The sequence below is a fragment of the Artibeus jamaicensis genome, unplaced genomic scaffold (genome assembly GCF_021234435.1).
Source record: "Artibeus jamaicensis isolate MK-2021 breed Jamaican fruit bat unplaced genomic scaffold, CSHL_Jam_final contig_311, whole genome shotgun sequence".
Taxonomy (NCBI): Eukaryota; Metazoa; Chordata; class Mammalia; order Chiroptera; family Phyllostomidae; genus Artibeus; species Artibeus jamaicensis.
In genome coordinates, this window is record NW_026521717.1 from 771,069 (window position 1) to 785,668 (window position 14,600).

Here is a 14,600-nt window from a genome sequence, read left to right on the forward strand (position 1 = left end):
GATTTTGATTCCCTCCTCGTAGATCATGGCTGAAAGGAGAAAAAAGTGATCAAGAGTCACACAGAGCTGGATAACTGACTGAGAGGAGAAAGACGGGATACCTGTGAAGTTGAACCATATCTTTGGGACTAGAGGTTTTTCATGATAAATAGAAATCTCTTCTTTGGAATCTGTTCTTGTGCTTTTAATTTTCCATGATTATTTTTTCTCTTAATTTTTATAAAATTATTTTTGAAAGACCAGATTGACTTAGCTCTGCGTAAACAGAGGGAAGACTATTTTTTTAATACACATTCCACAGTGTTCAGTGCAGAGTATGGCATTCTTGCCTAATTTGAGCAGCAGTGCATAAACTTTTAACAGACATGCTCATAGACTTTGCAATATTTTCCACCAACACCTTCATTGATCTGGATTTTGACCCATTTATCCCACTCTGTACTTACTCCCTGGAGTGATCTTATCGATCCTCAGAATGCAATCTATTAGAGATTCCAAAATCTTACCTCTTGCCCAGCTTACCATTTCCTGAGTTCTCCCTGATGACCACAGTTCACAGGGCATTTCCTTGATAACTAGAGATTCAAACTTTCCACTCTGGCTAGTACAGTTCTTGCTTATACCTGTCATATCAGTGTAATTATTAACAATGCCTCCTTTTTACTCTTAAAAGTGTCCCAGTTTAGAAAATTACATGTTAACCCTATTGACAAGCATATCCATTTTTGCTTCTACCCAGCAGCTCCAAGTCAGTGAATCCTTGGGCCCCCATGTTTATGCTCCTTAGCCTGTCTGCCACATCTCTCTTGTTCTTCCTTTCTTTATCTGAAAACATCACCTGCCATTTGTGTTCACTTGCTTCATCTTCCTAACGTAATGATTTCAACTGATCAGTAAAATTCTAGATTTTATTCTTTTATGACTGAATTTTGAATATGTCACCTCTCTCATGCCTGATGAGCACCGTCCTTGGAGTGCCCTTATCATCTGCTGTGCAGGCACCAGTGGCATCTCTCCACTCAGTCACTCCCACTCCTTCACACTGCCATCAGAGGGGCCTTGCAAACAGGACCAAAGATCATGTAGTTTACCTGCCTAATGTCTTTACAAGGCTCTATCACTTCTGGGATAAGTGACCTTTGTCATGGCAGACAAGTCCCTTCCTAATTTGGCCTCAGTCTGCCTCCTCAGGTGCACTTCCTGTCTCATTCCAAAATGCATTCCTGTTCTAACCAGGCACTACTGACTGCAGTGCAGGCAGCCTGTGCTTTCTCTTCTCTCCCTATCTTTGCATCTGCTGTTCCTATTACCTCAAATGGCTTCCTCTCCTGTCCTGACCCTTCTCTGCCTAGAAAACATCTCAGCTTAAGTCTTAGCTTCCAAGAGACAGATATTCCCAGGGCACCTCTTCACACTTCAGTTAGCGAGTTTGTACTTTAAAACTGTAATTGTTTGCATGCCTCTCTTCTTTTCTGCCTCCTCTCCAAAATTACTTTTCCATCTTTGTATATGCCCAGCAGAGTCTCTGACCCAAAGTACTAATGTTTGTTGAATCAAAGAGTAAATTACTGTAGTTCTTTTTAACAGCTCCCTTCCTATCACCCTCTTCCTTTCCAGTATATCATCCAAATGCACTAGCTGGTTTTGGGAACTGACCTGATTGTGACACTTTGCTACCTGAACATATCCTCATGTCAATAGAAAAGCATCCAAACTCATAGCACTCAATCCTTCACAGCTGACTCCAGCTGTCTTTATTTTTCACCACTCATCCAAAAATCTACCTTCTTGCTTATGCCCTTATTTCCCATTTTAACAGCTTTCATCTCCCCTGCCCTGCAAAACAGTGGGTACACCCACACCCAAGGTTGTTCCTAGTACCTGCACTGGACCTTACCTCCTGTGTGTCTGCAAACTGCTTTTGCTGTCACTCCCTCTGTCCAATATCAAACTCTCAGCTCTCTGCCTTGACTTTGATTTTATCTCTAGCTCTTTGGACTTGGGGTTTCTACTTAGTCCCCTTGGTGCTTGTACCTTGCTTCTCAGCTCTTCTTAAAGGACCATGGTAGAGATGGTAAATGATATAATTACTTTTCATGTAAATGATATAAAAACTCCTATTTAAATAGACATTTGAAACACAGATAAGGTAACTGAAGCCAAAAAAAGTTAAATAATTTACCAAAGATACAGATAAAATAATTTATATTGGCAGGATTACAATCCAGGTTTGTTTTGAGTCTTACCGGCTTTTGCTGCAGGTACTAACTTGTATAATAAATGTGTTTTTCTCTCTTATCATCTGGGAATTCACAGAGTTTAGTGCTTAGACTGCATTCTACTTAATACTCATTTTAGAGTTCATGTCTAAGTCAGCATTTCTGAATTTCTCATTAACTACCTTATGCATTCACTGCTTTTGTGCTAATTAATAAAACAGTTTGATTAGAAGTGTTACTTATATATTTTGCTTTGTTTTCAATTAATTTCTTGACATAGTGATTTCTTAGATCTGAATCCCAGACCCACAAAAGCTAGACTTTGATTACAATTATAGGGGCAATTCCTCTACTCTGAGCAGAGGCAGCGAGAAACAGATGTCCGAGCTGATCCCCTTGGCAGACGGGCAGATTTTCTTTACCCAGGGTTCCTCTGGTTCAGCTTCTCCAATCTGCGGGTCCCAAGGCCTAGATTTCCATCCCCACAGTGTCCAAAACATGTCTTTATCAGCTTTGCCCTTAAACCAGCACTGGTTTCCTGTTCAAATTTCACTTAATTGGTGGTTTCATCTGACTCCTTGGTTTTCTTTCTGGCTGTTAGGGATTTCTTTTACTTCCTTGTAAACTTGCATTCTTTGTTCATTTAAAGAATTTTTTTTGAGCAATACAAAGCAATTGGAGCTCATTTGTTCTCCTGGTGGGAGTGGAAATTGGTATAGCTTCTTTAAAAGCACTTTGCAGTATATACTGACTTAGAACATGTGGATACCTGTGACCTAGCAGTCCAACTCTGGTACATGTACTCAATAGAAATGTGTGCATGTGTCTTCCAAAGGACTCTGACTAGAATGTTCATAGAAGGATCCAAATGCCCATGAATGAGATTATAAATTGTGGTATATTCACATCACACAATACCACATAGTAATTTTAAAAAGAGCAAAACAAAAGATGGACTGTGACTACTCCCAACACATGGATATTTTTTGTAGACATTATGTTGACTGAAACAAGCCAAATATAAAACTGTGGCTACACTATGATTCCATTTATATAAAGTTCATAAATAGGCTAGCCAGTTTTTAATACTAGAAATCAGAATTGTTGGTACCTGTGGGGAAAGAAAGCAGGGGCTAGAGATTGAGATGGAAACTCACAAAGTGCTCCTTACACAAGCATTGCATTTTGTGATCATTCTTCAAACCGCACACTTATTTGTGTACATCCTATGTAAATATTCTACTTCGCTAAAAGAGAAAAATAAAAAGGAAAAGAGTGTGCTTTTCCAAACATAAAAAGGGTATTTTATATCAAAGCCTGTGTGTATGTATAAGTGATGAGAAGGATATTGCTTGCATTGGTTGGTAGTTCCTTTTCATTGACTCTGGTCCATTTAGTTTTGTGCTTGTTCTTGTAGGAAATCAGTGAACGAAACATGAAGTGGCCAAAGTTAAGCTAGTAGAGTTCCTTGGTAAATAGCCTGATGTCATATCATGCCATGCAATTATTTATTAGAAAATGTTTGCATTTACTTCTACATTGGTTTGAAGACTTTTGAAAATAAGGCTTGTCAGTTTGTAGGTTATTGATGTTTTTTGAGTGAAGATTTTTCCTAAGCAGCACAGAAGAAGAAAAGATGAAGAAGAGGGAATATAACTTTAGTATCAATTGGGAATATGTTTCTAAAAATTCAACCAATATGGTCTTTATGTATTTTAAATTTAAAAGAAAAACAGACAGTACTCAGTGGATTGAGCGCAGGCTATGAACCAAAGGGTCACCAGTTCGATTCCCAATCAGGGCACATGCCTGGGTTGCGGGCCAGGTCCCCAGTGGGGGCCACATGAGAGGCAACCACACATTGATGTTTCTGTCTCTCCTTCTCTCTCCCTTCCCCTCTCTCTAAAAATAAATAAATAAATAATTTTTAAAAGAAAAACAGACGGTGTAAGATCTTAATATAAAAGTGCTTTCAAGGACAGAATTGTTAAAATTGGAGCTGTGCACTTATATGACCAGGAAAGCAGTTCATAGTCTAAAAGACAGCAAGTAGCATCCAGTTGTAGCATAAGTCTTTTTGTTTTACATTGCTGAATTACCATAGAGGGATGCCATCTACTGAAGTCAATTTCCTAACTTCACCGTGCAAGCTGAGTGATTAATAAACTAATCTTTTTTCTAGTGAAACCTAAGAGGCTATTCTGTGGACATTGTTTTGATACTATGATTCACAGTTAAATGAAGTACTCTTTGCTTTTCTTTTTGAGACATTGATAAGAGTAATCTGTATATTTGGGTTACTGGAATTGAAATAAGATTTCTGGCTGAGAATTCATGATTTGCTTGCTGTGGGCAACAGACTTTTCCCTGGGGGCTTAAGCTTAAGATTATTCATTTGGGCATGAGGTAATAGAGCTCTTGTCCTACAGAACTGCCTAGAAATCCTGTGTACACATGAAGGACTCAAGCCAGATAGGAGAGATAAGTGTGGCTGGACTGCGCATGACGTTGCCACTGATGACTACAAGCATCTGCTGGAGAACCTGAGTGAGTACCTTTCACAGTGTCATTGTTCATCCCTCATCCTCAGTGTGGGGCCTCAGGGACAATGGGAAAAATATTAATGCAACTCTGTTTTCTCATTCTCTGCATTACCTTTCTTTGAACCCTAGCTGTTATAAACAAACAAAAAAACCCTCTTTATTGATCACAGCTACGGTAATTATTTTTTCCATGTAGAATGGCTTTTTTACAGAATTAGTTGATATTCAGATAATGAACAATCTTTCTGGAAAAGAAGTCTAAGTGATTATTATTATTTCCTTCTGACTTAGATTGTTTTTATAGACATGAGACTAAGAGGGTATGAGAAATCATGGCTGGGTACTTTGCCATGAGCTGGTTGTATGCACCTAGGTGAGTTTTTTGTCTCTCCACATCTGTTTGCCTGTCTGTGAAGGTAATTGGTGATTTTTTTTGGTGTCTTCCAGATTAAAGAATATATACTCTCAGCACATTATATGAAAGGTTTACTTGTGGGTTTATGAATATGGAGTGCTAGGTCATACAAAATAGTATGAGTGACCTCTTAGGTTGAGATTATCACTCAATCTATTCTGTCAGCTAGCCATATAAATAATTCTACTTCAGTTTGTATTTTAATGTTAAGAGAAAAGAAATGAACAATAAATATAAGAAATAATATATTCTGGGATATGTGAGGTGGTAATATGCACTATGGAAAAGATCAAGCAGGATAGAGAACGGGAGTTTTTAAAATGAGTGTAGGAATTCCAGTTTTTAAAATGATGGACAGGGTACCCTCACTGACAAGACATCCAAGCAAACACTTGAAGGAGGAGAAGGGAAGCTATGTAGATATCTCAGGTTAGAGTTTTCCAGGAAGAACATCAGGTAGACAGAGGCCCTAAGGTAGGGCATACCTATGTGCCTGAGGAACTGTCAGAACGAATGAGCAAGGGGAGAGAAGAAGGAAGAGAGGTCAGAGAAGTTTGAAGATACAGTGGGTTAGGGGGCCTGATCTTGTCAAAATTTGCAGCATCCTAAGGACTTAGGGGGGAACCATGTCAGTGTTCAAATGTAGGAGTGACAGTATCTGAAGTACATTTTAATAGTCATACTGGCTGCTTTGTTGAGAATAAACTGTAAGAGTCGCAGGTAAAAATCAGGGGACTTCCTAGGCCATTGATGTAGTATTCTAGGTAAGAGACAATAATGATGGCTCAGTTTAGGATTGTAGCCAGTGAGATAGTAAGAAGGGGTTTGGTTCTGCATATAGCTGAAGGTTGAGCCAATCAAACTTCCTGCGGATTGAAATTGAAGTATAAGTGAGGGGAATGCTGTATACCTGAAAGTAATACAAAGTGATATTGAATATAAACTTTAATTGAAAAATAAAATTTAAATAAAGTGTATGAGAGAAGGGATTTGTGGATAACTCCAGATTTTTAGGCTGAGCAACTAACTGGCAGGATGGAGTCCCTGTCAACTGTCAATGGGAAGGCTGCGGGTGAAGCAGATTTTGCTAATAAGGATCAGAAGTTCAGTTTGAGTGTAAGAATCTGAGATGTCTGTTAGAACTATACAGAGATGTCAAGTCAGCGGAATTCAGAGGTGAGTATAAGCTGGATGTGTAAATCTGAGAGTCAGCAGTCTGTAGATGATATTTAAAGTCATGGGACTGAATGAGATCACTAAGGAAGTGAACGCAGATAGAAAATAAGAAAAATGAGCCTTGCAACACTGTCATTAAGAAATCTTGAAAAAGTGGAGGGACCTAAAAAGGAACAACAGTAAAGAGTAGCCATTGAGGTATGAGGAAATCCAGTAGGAGTCTTCATCAGAGAGCAGAGACATCCGTTCGGTCAGATGCTGGTGATAACTAAGTCGAGAATTGAGTATTAACAACCAGAAAAGAAAACAATCCACTAGTTATCCAGTTAATAGGAAAAGCCAATTTAAGAATGGGGATCATAAAATACATGTTTTTAAACATTTTATTTTAATTTGAAGTAACTTTTTACTAATTTTTAGGTGGAAGTCTTCATTTTAGTATGTCTCTACTGACTGAAGTTCTACATACTATTCTTGTTTGAACAACCACACCTTCAATGCTTTATCTATGATATCTGTTGTTTGGGGATTTAAATATGTGAGGTCTGTCCAGAAGGTATCCAGCCATATAACATAAAAAATAGAGACATTTCTTGAAGAAGACACCAAATAAAAGAAATATTGTACATAGAATAATGACACCTCAGTCCCCTTTAAAGCAGACACCTTGGGACCTCGCATAGTTCTCCAATCGCTATCAGCTGCCCCATGGTATTTTCTTGAATGCCACCAATGGTCTAAAGTCCCTTCCCTTTCAAATGTGATTTTAGCTTGGGGAAAAGTCAGAAGTATCAGGGTGCCAAATCTGAGCTATTTGGCTAAATCTGGGGTAATTTGATGTTTTGCCAAAATCTCTGCAGGAGATGTGATGCATGAGTGGGCATGTTGTGATGAAGCTGCCCATCACCAGTTGCCCATAGCTACAGCCTTCTGAACCATCCAAATAGATTTTGTGGAGGAATGTTCAAGCTTAATGTAAAATTTGATGCAGATTCATTGCTGTCCTTGCTCAGTCATTTTGAATGTGATAGCCATAGAGTATATGGGCTCACTCAGTGGTGTCTACCACCCGCACTGACTAGTACAATGACATTGTCATTGTGCACACATGCTCATTCCAGTCCACTCTCCTGGGCTGCCAGGTCACATGAATGTCACAAAACCATTCTAATTATTAAAATGGCTGGACTTTTTTTCTGTACAGATCTTGTGTTTGTGAAACAAACTGAAAATAGTATCTGTATAGAGATAATTAAATTGTTTACTAATTTTATGTAATTGCCTCATGTACTTTATTAGATGACTTTTTTCTTAGAAACTCCTTTGTTTGTGTCTCTAAAGTGTTCAACTTAGTTTTCTTAGGAATAGTAACTCATTTAAATCAGTTTATAAAACATTTAATTTGCTAATTACAGTGATGAGTTAACAGACATAGAGGATTTGGGAATAATGATATGTGACTTGGTAAGTATCTAAATCGATTCATACGGAAGGAAGTGCATGGGGTTTGCTGCCCACCTAAGTGGGGCCTCAGTCAGTTGGTGTCACAGAAAGGTTGGAAAGATCATTTTAGAAGCTTATACTGTACTGTTTGCCATTTATCTCATTCTTAGTAGTACTTATCATGTAACAGTGTGTTAAATTTATTCCAAATGTGAGTTCATTTATTCTCCAGAATACCTTGATTTTACCTTCCTTCCATTGTATAGGAGAAATTGGGGTATAGCGAAATGGAAGCAATTTACTGAGTACTCACAGCTAAGAGACTGCTTATCCTGAGGCTGAGATCAAGTTTGTGTGACTGAAGCCATAACCTAAGCACATTGACCTATAGAGCCATGTGTATGTTACATGCCATTGAGTTAGCTCTGACTCCTGGCCACCCTTCAAATGAGTGATATCCACAATATTCTGTCCTTTACAGCCCTACTAAAGACCCATAGATTCTTGTTATGGTTGCTTTTATATACATAGAGTATTTATAACCTGCCTCATTCGTGACATTATCAATGAAGCTAAGGAGAAAGGGCAATACAGAGAATCCAGGGTTCAGGGAAGGCCCCTATTTTCACAGATTCTTTTAAAGGACTTGAGAATCATGCTGAAGGGAATGAGTCAGTGAAGAAGAAAAGGCCAAAGATACAAGGAAAGATTAACAGCTCAAGCAACCTTGATTCCAAAAAAAACCATGAAGAGATGAAAGACCAAAGTTTACTCCAGTGTGAGAACACTGAATTGATGTTATTTAAAGAAATATTGAAGCTACCCTTAGATTTGCTTTTAAAATGTTCATATTTGCTTATTTTACATTATAGTTTTGCTGTTTTTCTATCAGGATATATTTTTTTAAACTTCTAATTTTTTAAATTCTTTCAACAGATGCTCTTAAAATACCCTTAAGGATTTCAGTGGGTGAGATCCAACCAGGCAACTACAGTTCTGATGACTTTGAATGTGAAAATACAATATGTGCTTTAAATATCCGCAAACAGACATCATGGGATGATTTTTCAAAAGCAGTGAGTCAAGCTCTGACAGATCATTTCCAAGCCATCTCTTCTGATAAATGGTGGAGTCTGGAAGATGTGACGTTTAATAACACCACTGACTCCAGTGTTGGCCTCGGTGCAGGCAGTGTGCAATCCATCACTCTAGGTATCAACAGTTCTGTGGTAAAGAGAAAGCTGAATTTCTGGGTTGATTGTGTTTATGAGCTTCATAACTTGAGACTTACTTTACTGATTAAACACATTCAAAGCTCACTTGTGGCAGTTGCTGGTGCTGAAACTTGAGTATTCACAGTGCAACCATTACATAATGTTGCCTGTTAGTATAAAAATGCTTTTATGCCTCAGATAATACTCAGAGAGTAAAGAACATGAAAGCCCTTGATGAGGACTTGTGATTGCACTTGCACTAGATAAATGCAAGAAAGTAACCACACTGCAACTGCTTGCTAATGCACAAGTACTGAACACAGCTCCAAATTTGTACATGAGCAGTTCCAGGGGTGCTGTCCAGGGGTGTCCAACCTTTTAGCGCCTCTGGGCCATACTGGAAGAAGAAGAGTTATATTGGGCCACACATTAAATACATTGTGACACGTAATCACAAAAAAATCTCATTATGTTTTAAGTAAATTTACGATTTTGTGTTGGGCCACATTTATTGCCATCCTGGGCTATATGCAGCCCATGGGCCACAGGTTGGAAACCCCTGTGTGTCCATTAACACCTCCAAGAACAAGAGTCCTAATGAAGTCTAGAGTTGGAAGAAGTACTTTGATGAAAATATATTTAAATCCCCTACATGGGGTGAATCAGAGTGATGGCTGGTTACAGTGGAACCTTGGTTCTCAAACTTAATTCATTCCGGAAAACTGTTTGAGAAACAATTTGTTTGAAAACCAAATCTTTATTTGTCACCTGAGAGACTTGTGAGTAATCATACAGGTATCAGCATGAAAGTGTTGCTGGGTAGAGAATTGAAACCTGAAGTTTTGTTAGACAACCAAGGCATTTTTTTCCATGAACAACTTGGTCGAGAATAGCATTGTCTGAGAACTAAGACATTCAAGAACTAAGGTTTGACTATCCATGAAACATCCTCAAAAGACCTTACAAAGATAAAATTTGCTTTTTTGTGAGCATATTTAGTGCTCTGTAAATTTTAGTCATCAGTGGTTAGTTTCATTCCTCTTAAACCAGGAGAGCTAACATCTGCAGTAACCAGCTAGGACTGTGCCAGAATTGTGCTGGGTGCTTTTTATTGTTTCCTACAACAGGGACCTACAACAGGCTCATTTTACAGATAACTAGACAAGTTACATGATGACCTGTCTGAAGTGCAGCTAACAAGCACAGCAGTCAGGACTCAAACCCCAGTGTATCTGATAGGGAAGCCTGTTTACCTCAACAAAACCATGTTGCAAAAGCATGGTCCAGGTAGAGAGAAGGGTGGTTTTCACCATGCCATTAATGTATAGGCTTATTATAGTAGAAATGTTTTTTTCTTCACTCATATATGCTAATATACTTTGAAAATATATATTACTGCTAGATTTTAAAACATTCACAACAACTTCCAAAGCTCTTTGGCACAATTAAAATTACAATAATTATTACCAAAAATATATAATTAAATAATTGCATTAAAAGAAGTTGGAAATGACTTTGAGCATCACATTTTGTCCATGCAACAGTGTTATTAAAGGTGTGGGTCAGCCTTAGGGGTCTGATAAACAAAGACAGCTATGTTTTGAAGGAAACATACTTCTACCATATGCCCTCATCTTGTTAATCTGGAAACTGGCAAAGGAAGATGGGTATTCACCACCATCAGGTAGATTTTTCTGTGAGCAGTGGATTTCAGCATTGATGCTCATCACTGAGGGCAGGGCACCCCCATAGAATTTTAGATCTAAAATCATTGGGTACAGGGCTTTGTTAAGTTCCTGGCTATAGCCTCTTATAATCGATAACTACATTATTGTTGTTATTCATATATATATGTCATTCTACTGTGTTGATAACCTAAGCTAAATTAAAAGGGCCCTGGCTAACAGATAACTGAAAGTTACAGGTGGGGTGGACATGTATGTTGGGGACATGCTGAGAATAGTTATTTAAGAATTAATCTGTGGAAGGAAGGAGATGAAAACAAGTTATTACTAATCCCTCCACAGAGAAGGCACCTGTGAAATAGAACCCTTTCTGAGTAAGAGTGAGCAGAGGGCCCAGACCGTGAGAAAACTCCTGAGCACCTGAGGTTATCTGAGTTTTTTTTTCTGGAGTCTAAAATTTTGCTGGAAAAGGAGTCAGGGACTAGATCATAAAGGACCTGTTACTTTGCTCAAAGTGCTTGGCCTTTATGAAGTAGGCACTGGAAGAACAATGAACAGTTGTAACCAGTTCACTCCTGAAAACTTAACCCTAGAAATCTTTAGTTGTATTTTCATGCTCAAGTTTGCTCCCAAAACCTCCTCAGGACAACTTTGGAGAGGCCTGTAGTTTGAAGGTCTTCCTCTTGACCTTCCATAAAAGTTGTACTAGAAAGTTCGCCACCTGTAACCCTTACACATTCTCTCTATGCATTTGACAGTTTAAGCTCTGGATTCCTTAGGGTTCTCAGAGAGGAGATTATATATCAAATTTTAGAAGAAAAATTACTTTTAAAACTCTTGACATTTTAAAAAATTTCTTTGAACTAGGAAGTGTGCCATGGTCAGAAGGTCAGAGTTCCACCCTATCCCCATGGGACTTTATGAGAAAATATAAAACAGAGCAAGTCACTGTGCTTTTGTCAGGTAAAGATATTCTACAGTGAGATAACATTGACAGAGCATTTGCTTCATGATTAATTAGAAGTACCAGTTCTTAAACCTGCATGTTTTAATCCTGCCTCCTCTAGCCATGCACATGTGACTACCACTAATAGTAATTAGTGTTTGTTGGAACCTTCCATTAAGAAGGATAACTGTGGTGATGATTGTTGATTCCTGCAATTTTTTATTGCATTCCATTAGGAACAAATCAGAGGTCAAACTAATGCTCTGATAAGAATGACAGAAAGGGTGTTAACAGAAGTTTGTTACTGTCAAGTACAGTGTATGATCAATATGATTACTATAATGGTACCAGCTAATGTTTAGTGAGTACCTGCTATGTGCTAAGCCCTGTTTACAGCACATTAAAAAGTATAAATTCAAGCCCTGGCTGGGCAGCTCAGGTGAAGCATCATCCTGTACACGAAAAAGGTTGCAGGCTCAATCCCTGGTCAGGGCACACATTTGTTTTTTAAAGATTTTTTTATTTATCGAAAAAGAGGAGAGAAACATCAATGTATTTCCTTTTCCTCAACCTAACAATTCCTCCTCCTAGATAGCAGTTTTGATCCCCAGTCAGGGCATGTATGGAAGGCAGCTGATCAGTGTTTCTCCCACATCTGTACTTCTCCCCTTTCTCTCTCTTTCTTTCCCTTTCTTTCTCTCTAAAGTCAACAAAAATATCCTCAGGTAGGAATTTTCTTTAAAGTATAAATTCATTTAATCCTTATAGCAACCCAAAGGGATACATATTTCTGTTTGTTCTAGTTTTGTATACAAGGAAATTAAAGCTCAGATTGAAGGCTATAGATTTCATCATGTATTTCCCATACTTGGGAATGGAGTCTTTAAAAATTCAGTCTCAACTAATAAAGTTTTATTTTATTGTTTGAATAATACTTAGTTTTTAAAAAAGTATGGGATTCTCCTAGAAAATTCCTTTAGGTTCAAATAATGCATTGAGAGAATAGCAAAACTTATAGGGGGTTGGGAAGACAGAGCTGAGAAATGGGCCCAAAGGGAGAACTCAGACCTGTGCACTGATACTGACCAAGACTAGAGCTTTCTGAATATCGGAACCAAGCTCTGATATTGTTTGCTTATAAACAGTAAAATAGTGAATGCACTGATCAGAGCTGGTGTTTCTTCTCTGTTTTTCTTTCTTGCAGGTCCTCAAGAAGGCTGCCTCTGTAGTGTGACTTATGCATCTACGATTCCTCTTCAGATGCTGCAGAACTACCTCAGGCTGGTAGGTGGACATTGTTGAGTGGAGCCTCACACTCCCATCCCACATCAGGTGTCCTGTTTTGATGTTTACAAGAGTGTGTGAGCTCTTGCCCACCCTATTGCCTGTGCCCTGATCCCATTACCTTCCCCAATAGCCCTCTCCTTGGGAGGCTTTTGATCACTTAATTCTGGATTTCTGCCATTGCCATCTAGGTGTTCATTACCTGGATCCAGAGACCACCTGTGAGTTGTGACTGCTGTAATTTGAACAGGAGAAGATTGTCTTTCCCTAACAAGGACTTGACATCAAGTAACTAATCAGTATGGAAGAGAGTGGCTATAAATAATACCAAGATGCCTTGCTATAAATTTTCATAATTAAAAAACAAGTAAATTAGCATTAGTCTGAATTTTTATTTGGCCACTTAACAGAAACCAGAAAACTATATTTTACACAGTATAGAAGTTTGTTTTTCTCAAATATAGAAGTCCTGGCAGGTGAGAGATCCAGGGAGGGTGCAAGGGCTGGGTGACCCCTGCAGCACCTTCTCTCTCAGTGCTCCACTGTTCCCTGGGGCATGGCTTATGTAGCCTGTCTCAGAGAGGCACAGCTGCATCCCCAGGCTTCAGCCTGAGGAAGGAGAGCCTGGAGGGCAAGCCTTTTCCTTTCAGGGGAGTTGCACACACCATTCCTATCCACATCCCCCTGACGAGAGTTTAGACACACGTCCAGGTGGGACTGGCAAGTGTGTTTTGCTGGGCAACTCTGCTAATATTAAGCAGTTCTGTTACTAAAATACAGAAGTAGGGAGTATGATTATCAAGAGTAAGTAGCAAATCCTCAATACAAAATGGATAAATGTAATGTTTTGCATTTGTCCAGTACTTATTACATGCTAAGCAATATATCTGATTTATTGATTCCTGAAAATACCCCTCCAAAATAGATAATACCACCCATCTTATAAATATAGATGAGGAAACTGAGGCAAAGAGAGGTAAAATAGTTACAAGGCCACATAGCTACAGAGTGATGAAGCCAGGGTAATACAGTCCCAGATACACATGTGTATCTATATGTGAGGTCTCTCTAAAACTCATATATGTTGGTGGTGCAAAACATTAACTAAGGAATCATTTTTGAATTAGATTGTAGGAGTGTCAGTGCATACACTGACAGGTTGCAGGCTCCATCCCTGATCCAGGCACATGTTTCTCACATTGATGTTTCTCTCTCCCCCTCCCTCCCTCTCTAAAATCAATTAAAAAAAAAAAAAAAACCTTGGGTGAGGATTTTTTTTTAAAGTAAATGAGCTTGAGTATGACCCTTTACAAAAATTGTTTTTATTAACTATGAATTGGTATCTTTGTTCCTGATGAAAAGAAGTATTTTTAAATACAGATCAGAACATTTTCATTCAATATAATTAAAGTTGTAAAAAAAATTGGCCCTTTTTCATGTTCTCATCTGTTAGCACTCAATTTCTGAGCATTCCAAGACAGTTGATGTAGAATTTTAAATTGCATTAATAATCCCCACTGTAGCAAATAGTATATTCCATAGTTCATTAGTCTTCCCCCTTCTTTCAAGTAAGATGAAAATGATAACAGTTTCCATAATCTTAAAATCAATGTAAAACAAACATCTTTGTGGCCTAATAACTTATAAAATGTAACCAGGTCACAGACCAGGATAC

General features: G+C 38.4%; 1 protein-coding gene across 1 annotated transcript in view; it reads left to right on the plus strand.

The window, feature by feature from the left end:
• Window positions 1-14,600, plus strand: part of CTTNBP2 (cortactin binding protein 2) — a 195,605-nt gene that overhangs the window by 118,299 nt on the left and 62,706 nt on the right. The window contains 3 exon segments of the mRNA XM_053662975.1: window positions 4,649-4,766; window positions 8,733-9,008; window positions 12,846-12,925. Of these exon segments, the coding sequence (XP_053518950.1) occupies window positions 4,649-4,766; window positions 8,733-9,008; window positions 12,846-12,925 (474 nt within the window).